The following is a 19,796-nucleotide window of genomic DNA, read 5'->3' on the forward strand; positions in this document are numbered from 1 at the left end:
CCGCGCGGCGAAATAATAAATTGCTAGAATACAATAAAAGTTTACATACCAAGCGCGCGCGCAGACAGGAACTACAGGGCGGTACACCACAGAACAGACATGGGATTATTTCTTTTTCAGAAAACGACGGCCGCGTCACGTGAGCGGTTCAGCCAATGAGGGCGAACCGCTCACGGCCACGCCTCCCTGTCTCTTCAGGCTGACTTTTGCCTGCAGTGTACATGCCGCTCGGCCGCATCACATTGATGACGTCACCAGATCGCGCACACGCCCAGCCAGAGCTGGTATAATCAAAGCCTTACACTGACTGAAGGATTGATTGTAACTGAAAGGCAGCCATTTAGTGAACCCTGGTAAGCAGGACTTATGCTGATCGATCAAAAGACAACAAATCGATCCGAAGCTTAGGTAATTAGTTTCAATAAAAGGTTGAATATATTAAAACCTTTTATATATTGAATATAAAAACTGTATATATTAAAACAAAAAGATTTATTTTTTATTTTTTTAAGTGTTGCATGGATTACCTCTATACTACAGTACCTATTGTAGCAGACCAACAAAATGTAGGACACAAGGGCAGCATATGTGGCGTATGGAAATAAAATTAGCGCACTGAAACATGGATTTAATCAAATGAAAAGAAAATACTGAAAAAAATAACAAAAAACTAGTGTTAACACCGAAAATCGTAAGTGCTACATATAATTTGTTGTAGCTGACAACACAGTGAATGTATCAGTCTTATGACAGGAAGTCATCGACCCAAAACTACTACAAACAGGCATAGTACTTGCATTTTAGATAATATTGAATTATTTTGCTTTCTTACAAATATATGATGGTATCACGACCATATCTTACTATATTTTTAATGGAAGACAAATTGATGATGGGAACTGTAAAAACACATATGTTTATACAACAATGTAACGTCTGTAGTGAAACAGCATTTTAGATTTTTTTTTTTTTTTTAACGAATAATTCATACCGGATTTCTTTAAGACTCGCTCTTACAGATCTGATATCAGAATACACAGGATGTTTCATGTTGAGTCATAAAAAGTCTTTGTACTAAAGACATTATGCTTTCTTTTTATTACACAATAAATATGTATTTGTATTGCTTTTTTAGGGTTAAATATGGATTCCATCAGAGTTGATGGTATGTAAGCCATTGTGCCTTAATGTTACATTTCACTGTCATTATAACTAGGTTTTACCTGAATAGCCATTTCAAGTTTAGTGTAAATATAAAGCGTTTAGTGTCACCTGCTCCATTTGCTCCCTTTTGCATTCAAATATCAAACGGAAATATTCACACAAAGCCACATTCACGGGCAAGATTCCATATATAAATGAAAGGAATAAGGCAGTGAAGATAGAAGGGTCAATACAACGTCTTACTGCTATGCCATCTTCAGGGAAAAAACAGACAACACATCACATACATTCTGCATGAAACAGTTGTTGCAGAGACAGCGGGGGGAATTAAAGTGCTGTTTTGACACTACCGTATGGAATCTCCTGTTCAAGTCAATGGAAGTTTTGGTGCAGTGGTACCCATTTCGCAAAGAGAAAGTGGTAAAATGAGGCATAGTTTTCAGGTACTTGTGCAGATTGCAAACACGTCCTATAAGAATCATATTATATAGGGTAAAGAATAGGCTACACCTACCTCTCCCCTTCCATGCCTAAATCCACCCTCTGCTCATTTTACGCTGTGAGCGAGGATGAGGTCTCTGTGCGCGTCTCATCCTACAACATGCCACCCTTGTTCGTATTCCCTCACATCTCCTCCGTTCCCACTCTGGCACTCTATGTCCCACCTTAACACACTTCTTTCAAACATGCACTCATCACGCCCATTCTAAAGAAACCCTCTCTTGACCGAGGCTCCCTCTCGAACAACGGCCCTGTCTCTCTTTGCCTCCAAACTACTTGAGCGACTTGTAGACAACCACCATACTCACTCTCCTCCAACTCTCTGCTTAACTGTTTGCAATGTGGTTTCTGTCCTCTACACTCCTCTGAGACAGTACCAACAAAAAAAAAGTGTCAATTGACCTACTCACAGTCAAGTTTAAGGGTCACTTCTTCCTACTAATTATCCTGGACATCTCTGCTGCCTTGAACACTGTTCTTCACCCCATTCTCCTGAACACACTCCACTCCATTGGTGTCCGTGACACAGCCTTCTCCTGGTTCACACGTCCTACCTATTCAACTGTTCTTTCAGTGTTTCCTTCTCTGGCATATCCTCATCTTCACTCCCTCGCTCTGTTGTGGTCCCACAAGAGAGAGACTGTACTTGGCCCTCTTTTTTGTCACCAACTGTCTCTCTGAAATCTCCTCCTTGCTGTACTACCGTTACTTGAAGCTTAACATGTCCTAAACAGAATACTCTTTTCCCCTGTCACTGCTACACCTACACCCAAACTCTCCACAATCTCATCAACAACCCAAGCCCGTTGTTTAGGGGTCATCTTTGACTAATCTCCTTCATTCCTCACATTCAGTCGCTCCCGTAGTACTGCATCTCCACCTCCTAAATATCACAAGGATATGCCCTTTTCTCACTCATGGTGCAATTAAAATCCTAATTCCCTCATCTTGTCCCACCGTGACTACTACTGCACCCTTCTCCTAGTCGGCATTTCCCTTTGACACCTATACCAACTCCCATCCATCCATCCATCCATCCAAACTGCTGCTGCTGCCAGACTTATGCACCTCACTCTCCACTCACTCCACTAAACAAATCACTACACTGGCTTCCCAGATCCTCTAGAATCAAATTGAAAACCCTAATTCTGACTTTCTAAAGCTCTCAACAAAGCTGCTCCCCTTTACAGCTCAGCCCTCATCCCCACCATGTATCCAAAAATGCACTCTATGGTCTGTCCATGACATCCGCCTTTTCTCCTGCCTTATTACCTCCTCTCACTCCTGCTTACAAGACTTCTCCCATGCTGCCTCCTCCATGGAACTCCCACGTACCACCAGACTCTCCCCAGCTTTCAGACATGTATAAACTTCCTGAAAGACTTCCTTGAAAAGGTGAGATTTCTGGCATACCTCTTAACACAAACTCCCCCTCCAACCCCATTGGAATCATCTGTGTAGCTGGATTAATCTCCAAATGAAGGAATGGGTTTGAAACCAAAAGTCTGGGACATCACAAAGGTGAAGCAATTAAAATGGCAGTGGGCTGGACCAATCGCAAGAAGAAATTACCATTGTTAGACAAAGATGGCGCTCAACTGGATTCCAAGAGAAATTAATAGACCATTAATAGACGATCACCAAAAGTAAGAGGAGGATGAAACGAGAACATTTGTTCGAGCAATATGAAGGGGAGTGTTGTAACCGCTGTACCTGGAGGAGGAATTCATCCAGCAGTAGATCAACTGTGCTGAAGATATAATGCGCCTATTTATTTTAAATATTGTGATGGGGCTGTTTATTTATGAAATGCATTAAGCATAGAGTGCTGCTTTAAGTAAAGTGTGGTTTAATTGCATGTATGCAAGTTGTTGTTGTGGGTTAATCTTTATTATTTAAGTTTGGATGAGGAACATACTGTACTAAACGGGCTGTGCACAAGCACAAAATCAGTGCACATAAAAATACAAAACTAAATGTAAGATTGCACAAAGATATGAGAACTAGCACCTTCCATTTCACAGTGCAAAGAAAAATAGCAATTGCTTTTCCAAATTCTATTAACTCTCAAACTCACGTTTTGGTCATGTCTTCTATTTATCAAGATAAAACATAAGAGATACATCTTTTCCCACAGCTTGATAATTTTGCAATTACGAGGCTCTGTTACCTGAAGCATCAGCTTGGACATGCTCCTCAGTTTGTCTGCCGTGTAATACTGCCTGTGTAGCAATGGGTGGTTGGCCATTTTTCTTAAGTGCATCATCACATTGCATAATTCAGAATTCTTTTCTAGAATTAAAAAGATGGCGATTGAAACATTTCTACATATAAATGTGTATATCTCCCATAAAAGTTTATTTTCAATCATTACATACCTGTGTCACCTATTGTTCTCTTTAATTTATTCAGCATCTCATTATACAGCTGTTCCTGTTTCCCGGACATTGCACAAAACTCAATGCGATCTTGTTTAGGAGGCAGCTGCTTAAGAACCTGGCAGGAACAGAACATGCAAGTTAATTGAGGGAAGCAGTTAGGTCACAATACTGAAACTCTGAGACCTCTCAAACAGAATCTACATGATATGAACCATTAACCCCATCACTGCCAGAGCGTTCAACAACATTGCAAAAATCTTAAGTCTTCAGTAGCGAAGGTTTAACCAAGCTCATATTTACATGTACCGACCAGTATAGAAACAAAAATGTGTCAGACAGATTATAATAGGTACTGTAAATGCAGATTGGTTGTGTACCATTATTAGATGCCATCTCTCTCAAACAGCGTGCAAAACTCCCTCTGCAGGAGACTAGACCACTGGTTCCCAAACCTTTTTTGAGAACTAAAACCCCTAAAAAAAAAAAAAAGTTAAGATCTCGGGCACTCCATGTTCATCCGATCTTTGCAACCTTTCTCGCTCACACTCGCCCCCTTTTTGCACACACACACTTAGCTCATACTCACCCTAAGGCTGCGTCCAGGGTTGCAGCAGCCGGACGGAGGCGCTCTGAGGCTGAGGGAAAGCGGGTGCTTTCCCTGGCCTTGGTTAGCGCGCCGTCCGTGGGCGTGTCGGGGGGCGGGCCAGTGACGTCACGGAGCTGGTTCGCCCTCATTGGGCGAACCGCTCACGTGACCGGCCCTGCGCTCCCTTGAACGCTTGAATCTAAAATTCTCCTAAGACCCACGCTTCCGCAAGCATGCGCGAGCCCCTGCTAAAGCCGCTCTCATTGCGGCTGCAGGGGCTCACTAGTAAGCACAAGCGCGCCTAAGCGCTGTCCATGCCCGAGGCCTTATTCTCAAAACAAATCCACCTTCATTCCCTCGTCAGACAACTCAGCCTTTTTCTCACATAGCACACTTCACCTTTCTCTATCTCAGACACCACATTCATGGTGGGGAGGCTGCGATCCACCTTTCCTCTGTCCCCTCTGTGCCGGGTTGAGGGAGGAGAGCATGTTGAAGCTGGTCACGGCCTCTCAGTCAGAGTTCAGGACATGCCAGCTGACCAGCCTGGGGTGTGTTTCCCCAGGGACTATAGCACAATTGGTAGAGGGTCACGTCATCTTGGTTGAGAAACACTGGACTAGAGACCAGGGGTGCAGAAACTGGGGGCACGCCCCCCAGGGGGGTGAAAGGTTTTGCTGGGGCGGGGGGCGCAAGCCGTTGCAGAGACCCCACGATCTTACACACGGCATTTAAATTAAATGCCGGGGGATCGCGTGAGGCCTCTGCAACACTTTACTTACCCAGATTCAGCCGCTCTCTGATGCGTCGCCATGGCAACGCGGCATCAAATTACGCAGCGGGGTCATGTGACGTCACACGCGTCAAATGACGCAGCTCTAAGGGAGGGAGGGGCGCAGGCAACGCAGCTAGGAAGACAGGGGAGCGCAGCACAAAAGTTTGCACTCCCCTGGACTAGACAATACTTAAAAATCCCAAATACAGCACTTATTGTCACACCTCTCAATTACACCACTATTACAGCCATCTGCAGTGCATACTCTTCGGCGCTTTGCAAAGTGATCCAATTTAGCTGCTAATCTAAGCCCTGCTTCATTTATGTGAAACATATGACATTTAACAAAATTTGGCATGAATGTGAAAGCAGCTGTGATGCCAACTGAAAAAAATGTGCAGCAGTTTGAACAAGCCTAAAGTACTCTACTGCCCCGCACCTCTGGAATGCCCTTCCCCTCAATACCCGACTAGCACCCTCTCTATCCACCTATAAGACCCACCTTAAGACACACTTGCTTAAACAAGCATATGAATACCACTGTGGATAATACTGAACATACGATACATAAAGCTTGGCCCCCTGCAGACGCACTTACTAGTATTCCCTCCTACAGTCTCTGTACGTTCTCCCTACCTATCAATTAGACTGTAAGCTCCTCGGAGCAGGGACTCCTCTTCCTTAATGTTACATTTATGCCTATAGCACTTATTCCCATGATCTGTTATTTATATTATCTGTTATTTATTTGATTACCACGTGTATTACTACTGTGAAGCGCTATGTATATTAATGGTGCTATATAAATAAAGACATACAATACAATACTGTATGTGCAAATAGACAGTACTGAACTTCAGTCTCCCACCAAAAAACATTGAAGAATTTGGTATTCTAGTTACTTATCTTACAGTATGTCAAACCATTTCGCATCATATTTTGAAAAAAAATCACAAGTTTCATTAGAGATGCAAATATTGGAATAACGTAAAACCCATGGCCGCTGTCATTTGCGATCTAAGCAATTACACAAGAGGATGAGCACATAGCATGGACAGACTTGGGTTATAAGTGCCCAAAGCTACTTTCATTATGACAAAAATACACAGTGCAATACCTATATATCTCTTGTAAAAAGGGTCATTTAGTTTAACCCTTTGGCCAAAGCGTTTTAAGCCTGCTGCCACTTACAAGGCATGACCGAAGCAGGTCCTAACACTAATCTGGGTTAAAATTCTTATTTACCTGTATAATTACAGGAAGAATGATCACATTGGATCTGTCGTAACCCAGCAAAATGAAACAATAGGTATCGCACTGTGTATTTTTGTCACAATGGAAGTAGCTTTGGGCATTTTTGTTCTTTGTTGTATACATTTAGCCACGCCCACTAGCACTCCTTTTGACACACAATAATAATTAAAAAAAAAAAATATATATATATATATATATATATATATATATATATATATATATATATATATATATATATATATACACACACAGTGGTTGACAAATCACCAAAAAATCTAGTCGCCACACAAAAAAATCTACTCGCCACCTAGTACCAAACGTGTGCTGCTTGGGCCAATATTTACTCGCCCGGGGGTTAAATCCACTCGCCCGGGGCGAGCAAATGTATAGGTTTGTCTAACACTGTATATATATATATATATATATATATCTTATTTCCTCAATTCTAAGACGCAACTTTTTTTCGATTTTCACATGTCTGGAATCGGGGTGCGTCTTAGAATCGATGTATTAAAAAAGTGTCTAACGCCCTCTTTTCACTTAACATGTTTCAGGAGAGGTTCCATGTCAGCAGAGGATGAAGCGGGCGGCGGCGGCAGGAGAGGTCCCATGTCTGCAGATGTTTAAAGATGGACAGCGGGTGGGAGTGCGGTGTCGGCGGCAGGACTTGACCCAAGTCTGCAGATGAATGAAGATAAGCAGACACCGGGCGTGCGGTGGTGGCGGCGGCTAATAGATCATAATAGCAGGAGCAGAGCGGCATAGGGGAACGGCTTGGGAGGTGCACTCTGAACCACCGGAAGTTGACCGGTGTCTGACTTCCAGTTACAGTGTGCACTTCCCAAGCTGTTCCCCTATACCGGTCTGCTCCTGCTCAGCTCTCCTGATATTATGATCTCCTGGCGCTGCACGCCCGCTTTCTTATCTTCATTCACCTGCAGACTTTGGACCTGTCCTGCTGCCGCACACCCACCCGCTGTCCATCTTCAACCATCTGCAGACATGGGACCTCTCCTGCCGCCGCCGCCGCCCGCTTCATCCTCTGCTGACATGGGACCTCTCCTGAAACATGGTAAGTGAAAAAGTAATTTTCCTCGATTGTTAGGGCCAAATCGATGGTGCGTTTTACAATCGAGGCGTCTTACAATCGAGGAAATACGGTATATATATATATATATATATATATATATATATAGTAATGGTTGGGGCTTCTCAGAGCTTGTTGGGAATCTGTGTATTTTGTTAATTGTGTGCAGCTGGTCTCAGTTGCTTATGGGAGGGTAAACCCCAAGGTTTAAGCTTGCCCCACCCCACTTTCCAAGTTGCAGGTCAGTTTCATTTTGCCAGGTTACGACAGATCCAATGTGACCATCCTTCATTCGTCCTTTTTCCATGTGAGTGCTGGGAAGTCCACTATTTTGTAGATAGCGTTTCGGTGCATGGACAATGTGCAAAAAAAGGTGGTGGGTCCTGGTGCAGTCGAACGGCAGCACAAATGGTAGTTCCGCCATCGTTTATTGTTGGCTATATGTTAAGGAGTTTCTCATCGTTCGTTCACATGGAAGTGATATAAATGTCGAACAGAGACTAATTTTCAGCTCTAGAAGATCAGCTGATGCGCACTCCTCACCCAAAGCATGGTTACTGCAATAACATGCTTTCCATAATGCATTAATTACCTCATGTTTTACTCTTCTCAGTATAAATGGCTTCATTATCTGCTTGGCATGAGCAATTCTCTCCTTTTCAAATGTACTTTGTTCATCAGTAGATTTCTATAAAAAAAAAAAAAATACGTTTAAATCAATACACATACACTTTAATATATCTGAGCTCAGCCTTCCAGGGAATTTCTTTTTTTTAATCAGATGCCCAGTTCAAGAGGTATGAGCAGTGGAAAAATAAGTGTGTGTAATGTCAAAATGGATGTCACCACAGAGACCGTGGCAACTTCAGATGAGAAAATCATCATTTAACACCATGTTTCTATTTCAGACGCCAGAAAATGTTCAGGGGGCAGTACAGTATATCAACAAACTCATAGGCTTCTGCTGGCTTTAGATCAGACACATTTGCTTATCTACAGTAATGCAGAAACACTGCCACCTTTAGGCTTGTCCAAAAGGCTAAAAATGGTAAGAGGTTTATGGGCGGTACATCTAAATCAAACCAATGGTCCACATTTGCACCTTTTCAGTGCAGTGCGTTTGCAGCAAATGAGTAATTTATGGTAGGCAGTTGTCAAAAGCAGAGTAGTTTGGATACGGCACAAGTCAGGTGTCACTTCGTAATGATCAATTTCTATATATTTTTCTTTAGAACGGGACAAAACTATGAAGATGCACGTTTAAAAGCTAGCGCTCCCATTTATTGCATTGCCATCCTTGAAGTGATAGCCGTTTGAACATGTTAACATTATTTATTAAAAAAAAAAAATGTTTAGCAAATACATCTCCAATTAGTGTGTACGTACGTGAAGGTGTGTGCGTACATGTACTGTACATGCGTGGTACGTGTACACATGCGTACACGTATGTGTGTATACAGTATACACATAAATAACACACACACACACAATAATTTAAGTTATGATTCGTGCACGAGTATTATGTTTTCCATTTTTTTTAATTGTTGACTTTGTTCACATTGTTCATTAAAAACAGCTGTATTTATTAACGTTGGTCACTTTTTACCTGAACAAACAAAGAGAGAAACAGGAGCGCTAATGGTAAACAGCAGATGTAATGGTGGACAAGAATAAACAAACAACAATAAGTTTGTTATACACTAAAGAGACAACACAGTATGTGACAATGAGGTTATACTAAATAACTAAAGATGAATAAAAGAACCAAAACTTTTGCCTGTGTGGGTGTTGAGAGAAGATGGCCCGGTATGGCTGTAAACCTGGGCTGTCCACTGTAGCACAAGGTAGGTGTCCCCCCGAATCAATGGTGCTGCACGTAGGAGCCGATTCAGGAACCGATGTTGCTGCCACTGCCTCTCCCTTTGCTGCGCTCGTCCCTGGGGTGTTCCCACTCGGGGGGTGTCGCGCTGCTGTCTGGGTTTAAGCCGCTGGTATCCTGGCGTCCTGCTGGGAGTCGGCTTCCTCCCTCCTGCCACTCCATTACGCACTTCCATTGTCAGAGGGCGGGCTACCTGATGCTCGGAGCTCCCCTCGTTGTGTCCACCCAGTCAGACAGTCTAGAGTCCCTGGTTTATGCAATCTTTAGCTTGACTCTCAGCGGGCATCTACCCACTAGAAGAGCCTCTGTTGTATTCCTTGAGCATAAACGCAATATCACCAAGGGGTTCATGGGTCATGGTATATCCAGACATTTCACGTTGGAGCATGCACGGGATCCCCAAGGGTTAAAACTTTTGGGAATTGAGAGTGTTAGCATAGGTGCTATGAGAGGGGATAGGTTCCCGAGGTTAAGACAGAGGGAATCTTACTGGATTTTCAAACTACACACCATGGCACCTGAAGGTTTGAATGAACAGCTAGATTTACTGGCATTTCAATGACAATAGTAAAATAGGAGGGGCATCTAGCCCTATATCCGCTAGGATTTGTATCAGGAGGCAGGAGGGAGGAAGCTGACTCCCGGCAGGACGCCAGGATACCAGCAGCCTAACCCCAGACAGCAGCGCGACACCCCCCGAGTGGGAACCCCCGAGGGACGAGCGCAGCAAAGGGAGAGGCAGTGGCAGCAACATCGGTTCCTGAATTGGCTCCTACGTGCAGCACCATTGATTCGGGGGGACACCTACCTTGTGCTACAGTGGACAGCCCAGGTTTACAGCCATACCGGGCCATCTTCTCTCAACACCCACACAGGCAAAAGTTCTTTTATTCATCTTTAGTTATTTAGTATAACCTCATTGTCACATACTGTGTTGTCTCTTTAGTGTATAACAAATTTATTGCTGTTTGTTTATTCTTGTCCACCATTACATCTGCTGTTTACCATTAGCGCTCCTGTTTCTCTTTTTGTTTGTTCTGTTCTACATCCAGGATTGGTGATCTGTGGTTTTGGGGCAGCTTACATTCAGCATTGTGGACTTAAATTTTTACATTTTTTTTCACATCTATATCAACCAATAGACATTCTACCTATTGCCCTGATACATTTATGGACAGTGGACTTTATATATATATATATAGACTCTTTGTATACCTACACATTGTTGTTTGTAATTTTTCTACTATACATTGTGCCACGGCAAGGTTAGCACTGGTTCTGATTATATCTGTACCTCCTTAGGGACTGGTCCATGTCATTGTCATCTGCTATATGGTGCTGGTACTTGCTGAGCAACTAATCACCTGCTTATCCACATATAAGCACCATATAGCTCAGTAATCCAGTTAGTGGTGTATGCTTTATATTGTCCCTCTTCACAGGCTCTGGTTCTGTGTAGCGCACTCAGTCCCACCCCTCTTTTCCTATTTGCTTGCACTTTTTTCCTTATTAAGAACTTGCAGATGTAGTAGTCTGCATAAAATCAAGTGCCCACTGTAGGTGTTTGAGGCGAGGAGTGCTCTTCCCTATAACAATAGCATCACTAACCCTCATGAAGCAGCAGGAAGTTGTGAAACGTGTAGGATTGTGTGCAGTGCCTTGCAAGAACACACAAAAATTAAGACACAACCATTTAGTGACATCACAGCCCGCGGAGACAGGCGGTGCGCTTGGACGGCTTCCACTAGGACTGATTTAATTACAGATAAGCTCTAAACTTCATATACATATAATTTCTTCCCACTTTGTTTTTTGGTGCTTTTTCATTACTTAATGTGTCACATACTAAATTGTATTATTCCGTTTACACTGCGCTGACTGTGTTTGTGCTATTCCACTTAAGTATTACGTATCTTTAATTAATAATATTTTGAAGGCCTGTCAAAACATAACTGCTACACATTCTGCTGCTCAGCTGTGAAGGAATAACCATGTTTTGCAATTACCGACTTGGAAGAGAACATTCTCTTGATCTCACTGGTGCTGCTGCTGAACATGTGCGGCATGACAAAATTCAGGAGAGACATTAGCTCCAAGAGGTTATTCTGTACTGGAGTCCCTGTCAGTAGTAAACGATTCTTGGCCTGTAAAGTGACGCGAAAAACAAAGTAAACATTAGGAAAACCCTGGATGATAAGAGGAAAGTGAATCCAGTTGCTTAGTGACAGAATTAGGCTAACATTTTGAAATAACCATAAACCAAGGTTGTCCGCTTTATACTTCAGGAATTCGCAAACTTTTCCTTAATGTGAATGTTACCAATCGTGAAATTCATTAATATATACTTATAGATTATTATTAATATATCCCCGACGAAGTGTATACCGCCCCGAAACGCGTAGAAGTGGTGATGTGCTTCAGTTGTTACAATCTTGCGTAGTGTGAGACGAGACCGCTCAAGAATTTCGTAAGGCATCGGGAAAAACCATCACTTTTGGTTTCGCCACTGTGACGTCAGCTGCTGAGTGGTTTGCAGACGGCGAGATAGCCAGCCTGGTGACGTATATCATCCACAGTTCACGATAAACTCTCATTTTTTACACCCTCTGTATGGCAACATCTGTTTTTACCAATTATAAATACACTTTTGCTACGTACTTCACTATGGGAGTTTGCGCTTCTTCCTGGTTTTATAAAGAACATCCAAGGCCGTGGAGATTCTTTTTTGAAGCTGCATCTTCCTAGAAGTTTTTGTTCTTTACATACACAATACTGAGATATATTATATATAGAGAGAGATATCTCTCTCTATATATAATATCTCTCTCTCTCTCTCTCTATATATATGTATATATATATATCTATAGTCTTTCACTTGACAGAGATACAGGCTTAAAATAATTGTATTGTTATTCTCCAATGATTCTTCAAATCTTTATTCATTTTTACTGTTTATGTGATACATTGATATCATAGATGCTGCAATTTACTATTTGTGATTTTAACCCATTGTTATTTTGTATTTTTTATTTGTCACCTTTATTTATGTTGTTGAACAATTACATACACTGCAATCTGTACAGGATCCTCCCCAAATCAAATACCAACTGATTGCCATTGCCTGTGTACAATTAAGTATTGACCAATCAGGATGAGAATCCATGTATATATTTGACACCAGTGTAAGAGATCATCACTCTTTGATAAAGTTCCACACAGGAACGAAACGCGTCAGAGTGATCTCTGTGATGCGCAGCATTCTAGGTTAATAAAGCTGTTTTTAACCATTCACGTTTGCGGTTGAATTCCTGCTGCAGTGACCGCCTACACACCACAAATTAAAATAATCAGAGCGTATGCTACAACATCAAGTCAGACAATAAAGACTTCTACCACGGAATCAACCGATTTAAAGGAAATTCTCACTCAAAATCGTAATTAGAGATTTAATGCAAGGATTGTTGCCCAGCAGAAAGAAAGCATCATTTGGTAAGTATGGTTATGGTAACCGGGGTAAACGTGGAGACCGATTGGTAGAATTAGCAGAATGTGAAAATATCTACATTAGAAATTCATACATTATGAATTCATTCATCAAGAAGAATCCAAAAGAGAAAATGGACATTGAATGGACCCAATGAAATCATTTAAATGTACTATATCCTAACGAACAAGAAACACGATTGAAGACTGCCCAGTCCTTAACTGTATTAACACAAGGAGTGATCACTGATTGGTTCGCTGCAAATGATATCCGCATACAAAGATGGAAAGACGAAAACAGATTAAAGAGGGAAAACAAATAAAAATCAAATGCATGAGTTCACTAAAACAATTATTAAGAACTTATGAAGATTGTAGTTGAAAGCGCAGAAAAAAAGACTGGTGGAATCGCTAACAAAAACAGGATAAGAAAATATCTGATGAAAAAGCAATTACTGAGGTGACAACAAGAACTGAAGCAATCCCAAGAAGCAAGAATTAAATATGCAGAGCTGTGCAAGACAATCCACACATGTATAAACTGAAGACGTAAGGAAATGTAGCTGTGGTCTGGTGAAGAAAAGCTTACACGGGATGAAGCAGCGATTTAGAATTGGGAAGACGCAAATCATTGCACTCAAACAAGACTATGAATCATGGAGGAAAAAAACTAAGGCGCTATCTCTAGACCAAAAATAATTATGGGTAATATTACTGTGATGTTGTACCCTTACATGCACATATAGTCTAGTGCAGTGTTAAAGTCCAGCGTCCGATGCTGAAACCCAATAGGATCTTTCCCAAATCCTCAGACGTGGGTGAAGAAAAGTTGGGGAGCGCAGAGTCAAATGTATAAAAATAGAAGGGAAGGAGAAAGAGGTATAAATATAAAAACTTAACAGCCAATCAGTCTAAGTGTGCAATAATATACACAAGTATGTGGGATGAAGATGGCGGGGAAATATAAATATAATTACTCACACGGCCCAGTGTGAGCATGGGAATCCTGATTGGTATCTTTAGATGTTATCTCTCAGGGTTTCCTCTATCCCTGGATCTGTAGCTTTAATCGGCAATGCGTCATTCATGTGAACCCCCCCCCCCTGTCACGCAGTCAATTCCCCAGTGTAGAATAAAATACAGAGAAAATGTGTATTTAAAAGAAAGAAAAATGCATTTAATAACAGATTCACAGTGGACTCATATATAAAACTCTCTCCGGTGGCGACAGTACGATCCCAGCTAGCTGCGGTGCAGATGGATTTCTACAGCCGCATCCGGTATGCAGAGCTGTAGCGCAGCAGTTCATGAAAACTACGGTGGCCATCGGAAACCAAAAATCCACCCCAATACGAGAAATGCGTTTCCCTGACGGCTCAGGGCCGTTCTATATTGTGTGCGGCCGTGCGAATGCGCGTGCACGGTGCCGCATGCTTTTTGTGTGTATGCTGTGAGCGAGTGAGGTACTGTGTATGTATGTGTATGTGTGTTTAAATACGTTTTTAAATAAATACTTTAATAAATTGTTTGGTGGAGGGAGGTGTGTGGGCGTTGTGTGGGTGTGGGGTCACTTGGTAGCTTTATAAGGGTTTGTGTGTCACTTTATCTGCATCCCTGAAGAAGGTGTTTGTACACCGAAACGTCGTATGGTTTGTGACACTTTTATTTTTGTTAAATAAATCATGACATGGTGTAATATGTCATGTGTTGTTGTTCATCTGAGGTTGTATTTACCTAATTTTAAGACCTGCTAAGGAACAGATGATTGTTATTATGTCCTGACATGTAAAACCATGGAATTCAAAGAGGGTGTAATTTCTTTTTCACACAACTGTATATGATTAACTATATCAACATTTTGGTCCTCTCTCAAAATACTGTATATATGCACACACATAAGCACACTGCAGCTCCATTCAAAGCAATGGAAAAGTGTGCATATCATTATGGTAGTCACTGACTGCGTGTTAGCAGCAGACCAGCAAAGCAAATACATGTGTAGGTTATTGGTGCATTTGAATGTGTTTTTAATGGTATAATAAAAGATCTTCTTTAAAAACTATTTTTGTTCTTCAAAACTGTAGATCCATGCTTAATAACTATTGAAGTATATTAAAACATAACTGCTTATGTTTGCCAAAACATTTGTTTAAAACAGCTTTTGAGTGCTCCACGTAAACTCTGTTCGTTGACATTGATGCATTATGGAACAGAACCTGAACTTGGCTAACTGAAAACCCCGCTTGTCTAAATCATGTAATTTATTACCTATCTGCACACTTAATATGCATTCAAGTTCAGATTTGTTGTACTAAAGAATTGATATAAATCAAAGGAAGGCCCATACATGTTTAATCATGAGATTTCAGCAGCCACACATAAATGCATAATGCATAATGGCTGAGAGACTTACATTTAAAGTCATAAGGTGCTGATAACGTATGGCGCTCATGTTCTTTAGCATGTGTCCCTCATCGAATATTGCATAGTTAAGCTGCATGCGACGGAACAACCTGCGATCTTCTCCGCCGCTGATTGCACAATTGTATCTGCCAGTGGAAATAAATGATATACATGATAAGCGGCCTCTGCATCTCTACCATGTTGCAACGACACAGTCTGCCAGATAACAGATGTAATTTAATGTGATTTTAGGGCCTTTAGAAGTAAAAAGAATATGTATATACATCAAATAAAAATATCGCTTGTTAGCATATTCACGTCTTAGACAGGTCTGCAACCCTGCTTGTCACCAGTATCACCTAGCATGCAGTGCTTTCACAGCAGCAAGGTATTCTGGGAAATGACATGCAATTGAGCAGTGTCAACTTTTGCCTCAAATCCATATTTACATGGAACCCTTGTAAGCTTACAGTATGCTTGCTGCATTACACAGCCTGGGTTAAGATGCAAAGCCAGTAAACTTCCTCACAGACAGCCATTTCAAACAGCTGTCTTTGAGTAGGTTTACTGGCTTTGCATATTAACACAAGCTGTGCAATGCAGTGAGCATAAGCTTATAAGAGTTCCATGTAAAAACGGATTTGAGGCAAACGGTGACACTGCTCATTTGCATGTCATTTCCCAGAATCCCTTGCTGCAGTGGAAGCACTGTATGCTAGGTGACAATGGTGAAAAGCAGGGTTGCAGACCTGTCTAAGGCTAAGGTCCCACTGCACGCGCCGGTGCACCCGCCTTGCGTCCTGGCGGCACATGCACGACACCACCACAATCTGCATTGAGGTTTTTTTAGGCGTGGGGGGCCTGGCCAAAATGTGTCGGGTGGGCACGGCCATGATGGGAGGGGGGAGCTTTGCAACAACAAAAAAAGCCTGATGTTTCTCCTGAAAGCAGGCACAGGGCAACTGCTTTATTAGCACGGGGACTGAAAAAGGAAAAAGGAAAAAGAAAAAAACCCTTCCGTTTTAGCCCAGTCAGATGCAATTCTCTGCATCGACATGACACAGCCTGCAGCATTTACCCCCCCCCCCCCCCCATGTTAAATAACTACCAGCAGCCATAATAATAGTAACACGCAAATAAACATGTTCCTGATTGGCTCCTTGGCGCACCACATGACACGTCGCCGCTCGGGATCATAATCCTGTTGTAGCCCCTGCTGGCTGATGAGTCAGAGTGCGAAGTGAGCCAGGAAGCGAGGCGTCACCGGGGACAGCTAGGGAGGATGTAAGGGGCTGGTGAGAGGCACGCACGGGGTCACACGCGCCGCCGGCTGAAGCGGAGACCTAGCCTAAGACATGTGAATATGCTCACAAGCGATATTTTTATTTGCTATACGGTGGAGGGTTTTTTTGTCACCTTTTTCACCCACCATAACTTATCTAATGTATATACACACACACGCACACACACGCGCTCTACTGGCATTGATGTGAGCAATTAAGATGGATTTCACAATGGCATCATAAAATGTGTTTAACATGTATAGGAAGCTGGTTGTCTACGGATCAAAACCGTGTGGTAATAGCAGAACCGAGTGTTAATTTGCGCTTTGGGTTTACTTGCCAGGAAAAATGGAGCTTTAAATCTTCAACACGACATGGGCCTATAGGAAGCCATAAGGTCATTTCTCATGGCTTCCTAGTGGTTTGTATGCCGTGTCGGGGATTTAAACATCCATGAAGTACCGGCAGCACCTTCCACGGTATGTATCTCAGGAACCAGTGAAACCCTAGAGCAGGCACTAACGCAGTTTAGCTCCGAAGACGCCCTGCTTCCCATCCATTCGGCAAAACAGGGGCATTTAACTTGAAATGCTCCTTCAAGTAAATGTGGGGGGGAGGGAAAGCATTAGTCTTTATTGCAGTGTTCTATGTTCACCACAAGAGGTCACCATAATACAGTGAACGTTCATTTCACAGGATTTCCTTGGGAGTACTTACGTCGTGACGATCACATTAAACTCTACAACTCTATTAAGTATGTCATAGCGTAAATGCTTGCGTTCGTCTTGAGAACCTGTATAAGAGAAAAAAATTAAAATATATCTATTTATATATAAACTCAATGAGCCCCAAATGCATGTCTAACAAATCAATATATGTAGTTCTTACTGTACATCCTCTTAATCACTTACCATAATAGAGTAGGATATTCATATCAGGACACCACTGGTTGAACTCTCTAACCCAGTTATCTATAAAACAAAAGGAAGACGCTATTAAAACTATTTGTCATTCAAAAAGAATATACTTCATTTATATAGGTGGCATAAATGTGACATCTTGAAGTAACCAATCAAGAAAAACAATGAAACACACAGTATGGTGCGGTTATACATTTGGTTTCCATTGTTGTATATGCCCTGCATGCCATGAACTACTAACATATTGCTCAGCAATACATTTCTGCAGGCACAAAAGTGCAATGGAATACCTTGGTGTGTACACAAATTCAATGTGTTTGGAGCCAAATTACATTTAATGAGTATTTATTTTACCTCTACATACAGTATAATATTTGATGGTGAGGATAACTTGGGCTCATCCATGGGCCATTTACCCCCAATTACTGCAATACCATAAACTTACTTCGACAGTGCACAGCTTGCCCCATTTTAATTACCTTCCCTTCCCTGGTCACCTTCCCTTTGTCCCTAGAACAGGGATATGAGCCCCCAGAACTGGACAGAGTACTTAAAAGGTCTTGCTAACAACCGAACATGTCAATTTCCATTACAAGCAGAATTGTGGTGTGGGAAGAGAGTCATCCAACTGGCACACATCTATGGACTAACCTAAAGTTGAAGCAGGTACAACCACCAAATGTGGACCTGTATCACCAGCCAAGTAAAGATGTGCAAGAAATGCTATGGCTTGGACAGTTTTTCCCAAGCCCTGCAAACGAATAAAAGGAGAAAACAACAGTTACAGATTAATATACAGTACTTTTAACAATAAACTTTAGAATAACAATGGTAATGGCATTTTGTGAAACTTCCACAATCAGGTCTCCCACCCAACATCTAATGCAGATACCCGGTTTCCTTTTCACTCGGGTTGACTGAATTCATTTGATATGGACAGTCTGCCTCACACTGCTACATAAAGTATTATGCAATTGGCCTGTAAAATGGTAAGAATGAAAAGGCAAATATAATCCACAAGCCAAGTATGGGGGAAAAATAAATGAACACTGCAGCGAAAACAAAGAAATCATAAGCGTCATTCAATAAATACTGCAGAATGAACAGAAGGGAAGCAAATTATATTAATGGCAGTGAGATGTCTTACAGTTTACCACGTCGTCATAAATATGTCACACTGTCTACATATAGCTTGTTGGTTGTGGCATTATGAAATAGTTTCTTTTTTTTCCAGTTTGGGGCAGTTCATTATTATTACATTGATGAAAATATCCATATATTTATTTAAAATATATATTTTCAATTTCTATTGGATTTACAGAGTCTCATACGAGTGCAGCATTATACCACCGGGATTTCCATTTGTGTTGCATCTTTTCCTGATGTGGCTGGCACCAGTCAAAATGTTGAGGTACTGTACATAAGTGTGTGTGTGTGTGCGGGTTTAACATTCCTCATTCTGGCTTGTTAGAAAGAGAGCATATCTACTCAAGCAACATTATGAAATAAGTTTACTCACCATTTCATCTGCCAATATACCATTGACATTATGTTTGTGCATCAGCGCTAACCAATTTAAACCAATCTCTTGGTAAGGTTTAAGCACCAGACTGAAACCGGAAAAACAAAAAAAGAAATGTAAACATAATTTATCTACAGCACACACCGAATTCTAAAATACACTGAAAAAGTCAACATATAGCCATTACACCAGAGACACGAAAACACACACACACACACACACACACACACACACACACACACACACCCACGAACACACAAACACACACAAACACACACAAACACACACACGCACACGCAAACACACACGCAAACACACGCAAACGCAAACACGCACACACACGCACACGCACACACACACACACGCACACACACACACACGCACACACACACGCACACACACACACGCACACACACACGCACACACACACACACACACACACAAACACAAACACACACAAACACACGACAGCAGTCATCAAAAATTGCTTAACTCGTTTTTTTTTGTTGGCAAATTGCATTATTCAACTGTCTTGGGCACAAGACATTTTTGTAAACT

General features: G+C 41.7%; 1 protein-coding gene across 4 annotated transcripts in view; it reads right to left on the bottom strand.

Annotated features, from left to right (window-relative positions):
* Positions 1-19,796, bottom strand: part of SMARCAD1 (SNF2 related chromatin remodeling ATPase with DExD box 1) — a 113,401-nt gene that overhangs the window by 20,335 nt on the left and 73,270 nt on the right. For all 4 annotated transcript variants that reach the window (XM_075609912.1, XM_075609929.1, XM_075609921.1 and 1 more), the window contains 9 exons: positions 19,236-19,326; positions 18,368-18,467; positions 17,708-17,767; positions 17,514-17,589; positions 15,524-15,659; positions 11,634-11,771; positions 8,341-8,436; positions 4,044-4,161; positions 3,836-3,957 (listed from right to left, as the gene is read on the bottom strand). In XM_075609912.1, coding sequence (XP_075466027.1) covers positions 3,836-3,957; positions 4,044-4,161; positions 8,341-8,436; positions 11,634-11,771; positions 15,524-15,659; positions 17,514-17,589; positions 17,708-17,767; positions 18,368-18,467; positions 19,236-19,326 — 937 coding nt within the window. The remainder of the gene's footprint in view (positions 1-3,835; positions 3,958-4,043; positions 4,162-8,340; positions 8,437-11,633; positions 11,772-15,523; positions 15,660-17,513; positions 17,590-17,707; positions 17,768-18,367; positions 18,468-19,235; positions 19,327-19,796) is intronic.

This window comes from Ascaphus truei, chromosome 1 (assembly GCF_040206685.1).
Source record: "Ascaphus truei isolate aAscTru1 chromosome 1, aAscTru1.hap1, whole genome shotgun sequence".
NCBI lineage: Eukaryota > Metazoa > Chordata > Amphibia > Anura > Ascaphidae > Ascaphus > Ascaphus truei.